General features: G+C 33.1%; 1 protein-coding gene across 27 annotated transcripts in view; it reads left to right on the top strand.

Moving 5' to 3' along the window:
• Sox6 (SRY-box transcription factor 6) overlaps positions 1-9929 on the top strand; it is a 557563-nt gene that overhangs the window by 253349 nt on the left and 294285 nt on the right. For all 27 annotated transcript variants that reach the window (XM_010615190.3, XM_010615191.3, XM_010615182.2 and 24 more), the window contains one exon: positions 773-980. In XM_010615190.3, coding sequence (XP_010613492.1) covers positions 773-980 — 208 coding nt within the window. The remainder of the gene's footprint in view (positions 1-772; positions 981-9929) is intronic.

Consider the following 9929-nt stretch of genomic DNA (forward strand, 5'->3'; position numbering starts at 1 on the left):
TCTGTTTTAATATTTAGATCTTTAATCCATTTGGATTTTAATTTAGTGCATGGCGAAAGATAAGGGTCTAATTTTAATCTGTGACAGGTTGATATCCAGTTTTTCCAACACCATTTATTAAAGAGGCTATCTTTCCTCCACTGAGGATGGTGAGCTCCTTTGTCGAAGATGAGGTAGCTGAGTACATCTGCATTTGTTTTTGTGTCTTCCAGTCTGTTCCATTGATCCTCAGGCCTATTTCTTCTGGCAATGATTTTTATATTTTATATATATTCTGATGTACAATAAACATTGGATAGTGAAATTAACTTTTCTACTGATTCTAAATTGAAAAGAAACCATTTTGTGATGTAATTATTTTTTAGGTTATGGGAAGAACATTGCTAATAAAAGTGCACAATTAAAGGGAAAACATTACCAGTCCTAATAATTATTCACTGAATGCTAACTTTTTAAAATGAGTGTAAATGAGTAAGAAGTTGAACTATCCATTTTTTAGCCACTTAGGCTACTTTATAATTTCAAAAATTAAACACTTTGATTCTTCAATTTCACCTTAGTTCCTTTGATAATTGATTTTTTAAAGGTTAGCATTGTTTAATTAATTATATTTTTATTTGTTCTACTAAAGTTTGTTATTACATTTTAGTTTAGTTAATGTATTCTATTTGTCTCACCAAATGTCATACACTGTCCTGAGTTTGGGATTTTTCTTCAGTGTTACTCAAAGAAACCTGTCTTCTAATGGCTTTATTTTATTTTGTTTTTCTAGGAGTCAGAGAATAATAAGTTATGTTCCCTATATTCCTTCCGAAATACCTCTACCTCACCACATAAGCCTGATGAAGGGAGTCGGGACCGCGAGATCATGACCAGTGTTACTTTTGGAACCCCAGAGCGCCGCAAAGGGAGCCTTGCTGATGTGGTGGATACACTGAAACAGAAGAAGCTTGAGGAAATGACTCGGACTGAACAAGAGGGTATGTGTGGACTTAACTGTTGGGCTTTTCTTCTCAGGATTCCAGGCTGTTAAAAAAAAATGAGTGGGATTTCAAAAGGCAGAGAAGTGCATAATTGGCAAAGACAAGGAAAAAGTTATTCAGTGGTCACCATGGCAATGGCAGATTGTAATCCATCAGGAGTGTTAAGCAGATAGCTCTGCTTCTCTTAAAACTTTGTACCCTTAAGAACTTGGTTCTTATGATAATAAATCAAGGTTTTAAGCTGACTGTAAGCATCACCCTGGAAGAAGGTAGTAAGGAATTTTCCTAACCACACTTTATTTTTAAATTTTTTCTGCCTTATTTCCTTTTGGCAGACAGTGTTCCTTTATAAAAATAACTGCTTAAAAAGCAAAATCGTTTTTTCTAACTTACTTCTCTTCAATTTTATAAATATTATAAATTTAATTTTTACCTCTGCATGTTTATAATGGAGAGTTGAGGGTTTCTAACACTGTTAAAGCTGAGAATGTTCAAGGGTGAATGCTTTGACATGTGACATTTGCTGCTACATCTTCCATTTACCCTCTCTACTCTGCAGGAGTCCACCCAGGTTCACCAGGTACTAGAAAACAGAGATGAAAGAAGACACCCCAGCAATATTTTAAAACAAAATAAATCAAGTCAAAGTGATTGCTATACTATGTATGCTCTTTCATTTTCTTATATACAGATTTCGACCTTAAAATGTAAGATAATGATTCTGCATAATACTAGCCTTGTAAGTTAAATACAGACCTCTATGATCTATAAGAAAGTTGGTATTTTATACAAGGAAAATTTTCTTGATGTAACTTTATTCCTTTAAGGGCTCAAATTTTAATTTTTCAAGTTCTTTTGGGAGAACTCTTTCTAAAATGTATGCTTCCCTGTTTTACTGGGCAGATTACATCATACAGCACAAATATTTTTTGGTGACTCAGAGCCATACGGCACTAGGTTAGGAATGGCAAGGCCTGTGTAACAACTGTGTGAGACTGAGGCAGTTCTTCAGTCTCTTTTGAGTCACATAATTTAAAATTTAATATAATACTGACCTGGAAACTGAAACATTTTAAGTTTTAACTCTAATAATAGATATAAAAGTCTGCTATGGACTGTAAACTATATGAACTTGAGGTGTTGTGATGATTATATTATACATGCCAATTATTTTACCATGTTTTAATGTAATGATGCTCCTAGAGATCATTGAGATAATTAAGACTGTTAGAATATAAGGTCATTTCTCTGCAATTATAAAACTTTAACATTCTTTGTCTCCTTGATACTTGTGTTTGCGTGTGTATGAATATGTGTGTATGCATGCATGTTAATTGCTTTTTCTTTCAACAGTGAGTTTCAGGCTATTTCTTGCTTAGTTGTGAATTATTTGTATTTTGTCCCTTTTGTTAATCTGTAGGACATAAAACGCTCTAAAGCACATTTAAAACATGAAGAAATATGATCTAGGTGGGTTGCTAAAAGATTCTAGGTAACACATGTGATCTTAGTGTATGAATTTCATACTGATTGTTTTTACTTTTCAATCTTTATTTTCCCAATTTTTGCGTATATTTTGAATCACTGAGATTGCCAAATCAATAACTTCTGAATAAATGAGACTGTTAGATCATTTATTTTGATTCACTAAAAAGATGATTTTAATTCTATAAAGAGGTAGTTTTCAGAATACCTTAGAGTGGGCTCTTTAAAATAAAAATAACTAAATTGATTTGTGGTGTTTTTTGTTTTTGTTTTGTTTTGTTTTGTTTTTTTTTGGCCTGCTGGTAACTTTATATCATTCTTTTCTTGTAAGTAATGGTTAAGTTTTCTATTGTTTCTCTTCATGACCATGAAAAGGTTATAGATGGCTTTGTAATATAAATATTTGTAAGATAAAACTGCCTATTTAAGAGTCCTTTATCACTATATTTATACTAGTAAAGAAAGATTTTACACATACTTTACATATTTTTATAGTAACATGTTTTAGACATCAGAAATCCAGCCATTTAGTATATATTAATGTACATAATATAGTAAATGCAAATGTGTTGATCACCTCACATGATCACATTTACTGATCCCACAAACCTGGGAGAAACAATGAATATGATATATGAAAGAAACAAAACTCAAAAGGTTGAAAGACTGGAAATGTGACCTTAAAAGCAACCTATCAAGATACAATTTAATAGATCTTATTATCACGTCCAGAGGTTGTGACCAAAGCCTCCAGCTGCACAAGTAATTACTGAAGGAAATTCAAGTTGCAGCTGCACAAATGAAGAAAAAAAAATAACTTATGAGTTTCAGGTGATGGAAGCACAATGAGCTTAGCATGAAGAATACTGCCAAAAGATTTCCAGTTCTATTTAGTCAGCATTACTAGAGGTATAGAGTTTTTAAGAGGAGTAGTCCTGATGCACTCAATCAAATGTTTCTGAAGTAGTGTCGAGTTCAGAATTAGCACAATGTAAGACTCAGAACCATTAGGACATTTTCAAAGAGCCATCTGCATGATCAAAGACACAAAAGTATAGAATAAAAGGAATGTTTGAAGGAACTAGTAATATTTAACCCCAGAGGAACAAAGATCAAGAATGAAATAGTATATTTATCTTTAAAGATTAAAGTTACATACATGAGATTTGGGCTTTATTCTGTCTTTCTTCCTGTGGATAGAATGGATGGGATGGCAGTGAGAAGAAGTTATAAGGAACCAGATCCTGGCTGATAAGAAGACCAGCTATCTAATGGCTTCACATGTCCATATGGAATAATCTTCAATCTCTCTTTAGAGTTATGTATCAGTCCCAATTGTCACTTTAATAGCACTATTGTAGAAGACAGAGTATTAGTCTTTTTCCAATGCTAAGGCTATAAATTTTTATGAACTATGTTCTTATGCAATATCCTTTTTCTTATACAATACCCCTTTTGTAGCCTTAATCACTATGTAATATTGTGATTTTCTATACTTTTTTTTTCTGGGCAATATATTGCATCAAAATTTGAAAGATTTATTTTCTTTTTAAACTCAGAGATTCCTCTTGTTTTCTTCAAATCCCTTGATAGTCTACTGAAATCTATAGATCCTTTCTTAGAGTTATTTAAAAGTAATATACATATAATTACAAGGAGAATATACATTAAACGACAATAATTTTAAAAAATTGTCAAGGGGTAGAATTGCTAATATATTGCTAATACATTAAAATAAATGGAAGGCCTAAGAATATCATAATTTTGAAGCACTAGGTGTTTTGGGATCCTTCAACAAGTATAATGTGATGTAAAAATAACTAGTGTAATCTATCAGTGGTGGTATTACAGGTGTAGTGAATATTCTGTGGTTTATTGCCTGTGTCCATAATTTAAAGAAATGCAAATTTCCATCTGATGATCATTGAAAAGAATTTTTTCCATCCAAGTTCACAGAAAGCCTGTATCTTATCCATGTTTCCCGGGGGTTATGGACTCTGGGTTAGGAATTCCCGTAGTAGATGATATGATGCACCCATAATGAATGAGCATTCTAGTAAAAGCTATAGCACATATTGGAATTCTAGTTCAGTATCTAATATATGATGTATTACACAAAAGTTACATAGACAAAATGTTATGGGAATTTATAAGAGTGAGAGATTTCTCCAAGCTAGGAAAACAAAGGCCCTATAGGGAAATAGATTCTAGCTGGTTTTAGAGAATGAGGAGGTTTATGAGACAGAATGGAGGAGAGAGACATTTCAAGCAAAAGGAATAGGCAGGGACCTTTAAAACACCCCAAAGTTCCAGTTTCATGTAAGATAAATTTGCATATAGGATATAAGACTGAAAAGCTAGGTTGTGTTCAGATCATAGTGGCTCTATAATTTTTGAATGAGGAATTTGGATTTTATGTTGAAGGTGATGGAAGAAGCATTGAAACATTAGCAAGACTAAGGTGATGGGTTACAATTTTCCTTCTGGAAAGGTGATCTGGCAGGACTGTGTAGGACAGATGAGGGCAGAGAGAGCCCTTAAAGAAATTGTTTCAAGACAGAGAATAAGCAGGCCTGAATTAAGGCAGCAGAAATGAGGAAAGAAAGGGAGCGAAAATGGAAAAGTTATTAGGAAATGGGATGGTTAAGAGTTGATGTTCGAGTGGGGAGACTGAAAAGAAAGTTTAAAAAGAGTAGTAAAATGTACAACGAATAGAGGTAGTGGAAGAACAAGTTTTGGAAATGGGAGCAAAAAAGATTTCTATTTTTTATTAAGTCTGATATTCTGCATTTGAATCTTATTTTAATTATCTGATTATAGCAGTAGAGCAGAAGAGAACAGTGGGAGAAAAAATGATTATGGTCATTAAAATTCTTAGATTTCTGTTTCTAAATTATATTGTTGATCAAAAGAGGTAGAATAGCCCTATCAATATTTGTTTGGCTTTGACCATTTAAAGCTCATTTATTAGAACTTTTAATATGTATTCCACTGACGTAGCATTCTATTTTGTAGGAATTTATCCTCAAGAAATAAAAATGTATGTATCACACTTTATTAGTACATTTTCACGGTACATAAGAGGCTATTTAAATCAGATGTGGTGGCACACGGCTGTAATCCCAGCACTTAGGAGGTGGAGCCAAGAGGCTTGCCATGAGTTTTAGGCTGACCTGGACTACATAGTGAGTTCAAGGCCAGCCTGAACTACATAGCAAGACTCTGGAAACAACCGAAGTGGCCATTCGTAGAGGAGGTCAATCAATTATGATATATGTACTTTATACAATTATTAATAAGAATGCCAAGAAAAGCAAAACAACAAAGTTCAGTCCCATCTGCTCATTTGGGGCATATCATGTTATGGTATGTATAAGAGTTGTCAATGTGTTTGTCACCCCTCACTTTTACTTTATGGTTTCAGGGCCTTATATGGTTGGACTCTACATAAAGTTAAATGCCTTCCCCCTCTTCACTCTAATATGTGCAAACTGATATGCAAAAGTTTGCTAGGGTCCATTTTACACCAACATTTGTATGATAAAATAACTCTTTGGGCAGATACTTTGGCCACCAAATTTCTGTCCAGTGTTAAACTGAAATTTCTTCAATTAATGCCTTCTCCTGGGCAAGTAATCTGACTATATCACTGAACCCTAATGAACTAAGGTGCCCTGTCAGAAATGCTCTTCTAAAAGTGAGAAAATGGGTAGGTTTCTTCTTTTACAAATTTAAATTTGATTTAATGTAATAAATAGATAAATGGGTAGACAGGAGGGTATGTAGATAGATAAATAGATGTAGATATGGATTCTACCTTTTAGATATTATTGATATTGGTGGGTACAGTATACAGAAAGCCTTGATTAATAGATTCATGTTAAAAAGCTTCCAAGGTAAAAATCATTCAGCTGTGATTAAATGATGAATTTTAGCTATCCTTGTATCACCCATCTTGTTGCCTGTGTAGCTGAGTTCTAACATAAGCGACAGTTGTCAGAAAATGAATACTTTAAAAAGGACTTCTATATCTAAATACATATATTTAATCAGAGAGTCCTTTGGCTTCTGAAAATAAGTTGTCTAATGAGAATTTCATTTGAGCAGCTGCGACTGAGGAGGTCAACAGGCACTGCCTAGGAGAACATGGCCCAGCTGGTTAAATCTGGTTGTTGTCATGATTTAAATGGTCAAGTGCTACTTATAATCCAGGACCGTCTGTTTGTAAAGGGAAGAGTGAGTGCTTCAGCATAATGTACAGCTGTTTTAATCTCTCTTTAATAATAGTGCTTCAGCCACTATCATGTCTTGTGTATCATACTACTAAGTATATGATCCTAGGCCAAGTGAACTGTTTGAATCAGGTTCTGGAGTCATGTAAGATTGCAGGGAAAGTGTTACATGATACTCAACTGTCTGACAAAACACAACTTTCTTTTTGAGTCTGGCTCTTTTTCAAGACAGTTCTTTGAGTAATAATTATTATGGTCAGGAGGGAGTGACATAGCTTATAGTAAGATTGAAATACTGTGTCAGAATAAATGAACTCTCTTTTATAGAGTAATAAACTTAATGGAAAGTAACAGGATTTAGGTACAAATCTATTGGTCCGAGTATTTGTCCCGAATCATATGATTCAAGCTATGCTGGTAATGAAAGTATGTAGACTAAGTTTACTGTGCATGTAGAGCTTTGAATTCCTGGCAGGATATACTTTCCAATAGATTGTGCAGCTGTTTCTGAGCAGAAGAATGAGTATGTGTTTATATGTTTATTTGATGGATTATCATTATTTTCATCTCTAAACAATCATTTGGATCTGTTCATGTATCTTCACTGATGTATATTTAGTCAAGTAATATGTTAGTGTCCTTTGCTGTCCTGAGGGTTTTTGCTATACTTAAAGGAGATGTATGGTATATTTCAAACAGTAAGAAAGCTCATTTTTGGAAGTCACATTTTTGAATGAGGTAGCTGCAGGTTTGAGTCTAAATTCTAAAACTTAGAAAGACAAGATAGTGTGCTAATTAAGAGTGTGGAGGACTCAGAGCTAGGATTCCTGTATTGAACTCTTAGTTCAGCATTTACCAGGTGGGTGGCATAGAGGGCATAGAGTAGGTGCCTCAGTTTTCTTAACAACAACAACAACAACAAAAAAAAAAGAGGGAGGGGCATCATTAGAATGCTATCACAAAGGTAAAACAAACAAACAAACAAACAAACATTCAGAATGTCATCAGCCGGCATATAGTACATGCTTAGTAAATGTGTAGCCAATGATGTTTCCTAGCTTTGTGACCCTGGACATACTATTTAATCCTTTAGTTCTTTCGTTCCTTCATCTGTAAAACTGAAAGAATTATACCTACCTTGCAATGTTTTTGTGAGGATTTGACCTATTTTATATATTTATATACAACACATAGTATTACTACTGTTGTAACTACTAAAACTGTTGTCGTTTGAGCATATCTTTTAGAAAAGAGAAATATTGTATGACTCTCATCCTGCACCACAGATGTATTCATAGGAAATGTCCCCGTGGTGTCAAGGGATTTAGCACTTGGCAGCAGTGGTGTTCTTGTGTTTTGGAAGAGCAATTCTGTTTAACTCCCCTTTCAGGCTCTTTGGAAAAGTTGATACTAACATTTCCCCCCTGGAAGCCAGTCTTCCCTGCTGAGAAATATATGGAATGTGATGTGTATGAGAGATTGGTAAAGCCTTGGATGAGATTTTTAGATAATATCCAGTTAATAGCTCTAATTAGAGTGAAAACTCACAAAAGGCTCACATTAAAAAATACAAAACTTACCATTCATGCCATGCTATAGCACCAACATAATTTTAAGACAAAATTATTGATATTGGGTTTTTACCAGTATTCTCATTGAAGGATATATTAATGAAGGCTTCACAATATGCCAAATCTAAACCTTTATTTATGTTTGTCATTCATGGGAGAAACTGGAAAGGTTTTGGGCTTTTGCGTAAGAAACACATTAAGTATTCATCATGCCCCCAAATTATTATTTCAAAAAAATTGGAAATTTTGAGTCATTTAAATGCTGAAGTTTCTCAATACTACTTCTACTCTTGTTGAAGAAGCAATTGGGTATTCAGAACAATGCTAATGAAATTTCATTTAAATTCATTTTTTTCTTTTCTTTAAAAATTTTTCTCCCAGGCTGGGGATTTAGCTCAGTGGTTCTGCCACTTGCCTCACAAGCGCAAGGACCCGAGTTCGATCCCTGGTACCAAAAAAAAATTTGATTTCTCCCAATATTTGTGTCCTTGTTCCTGTTTTACATAATTTATATCATATGTATAGTAAATACTTGTCGAGTACCAGATAGTTTAAATAAACAATTATTTTTCATAAGTATTGTATAGTCATATTTGGTACCTATAACGCAGAGCTAAAACTGTTGGTTTTCAATTATGAAAAGTATGAATTATTGGTGTCAGAATTACACTTACGAAATTTTTGTGTTAGTATCCTTACTTTCTTATTTTTGAAAACTGATCATTATGTTGTATAACTTTTCTAAAACATATAATGAACCAGGATTCTGTGAAACTGAGACATTCTGGACAAATCTTGGTCAATGTTATTGATATTCTGCAATTCCCACTTACGTTATAAGGAAGATACTATTTGATTAAATCCTTTTGTTAACTTTAATTTGTGTGTCTTTGCCTCGATGCTTCAAATTTCTTGGCTCATTACTATCTCCTCAAATTTAAGTTATTTTTTAAGGCTTTTTCTCTAGGAATATTAATACATGCAGGCTATTGTAACTTTTCCTCTCATGCAACTGGAAAGCAAGAAGGTATTCTGGCATTTTGTTGTTATTTAGAAAGAGGGTGAAGCTGTGTAGCAGTTCAGTGAAATAAGACTGATTCTCATGCTTTTTGAATGTGTGGAGTCTGAGTAGATAATTAACATTTTACATTTTCCCATTGAAAATTTGTTAGATTTTCTTCATGATTTATTTTGTAAGTATCAATAATCAATAAAAGAGTTTTGGGACCTATTTTATCTTTCTTTATACAGTAATTGTGCAGAATCAAAGGAAAATGGAATAGATAAGGAAGTGGTAAACTTATTTTTTCATTATGTAATATTTGATATTTGTATTGTAAGCCATAAAAGTAAACACATGTGAATTCATTATTCTACAATAAAAATTATGAGTACTATAGAATCTATATTTTCTTCGCCTGTACAATCTTCATTTTTTCTTAGGTTACTGCCAGAAATTGAAGTTTATTGTTGTCATCCTTTTCTGTTTTAAAGTAGTTTTGAATATATCTCTAAATTATGTATTGGTTAGCTTTTTTTTAGAACTTTAAGAAAGATGCCATACAGTAATCTTCTGTGACTTGCTTTTTGTGTCCATAATTATATATATACATATATATATATGTGTGTGTGTGTGTGTGTGTATATATATATATATA

This window comes from Fukomys damarensis, unplaced genomic scaffold (genome assembly GCF_012274545.1).
Source record: "Fukomys damarensis isolate Sample0158 unplaced genomic scaffold, DMR_v1.0_HiC HiC_scaffold_16, whole genome shotgun sequence".
NCBI classification, from domain to species: Eukaryota; Metazoa; Chordata; class Mammalia; order Rodentia; family Bathyergidae; genus Fukomys; species Fukomys damarensis.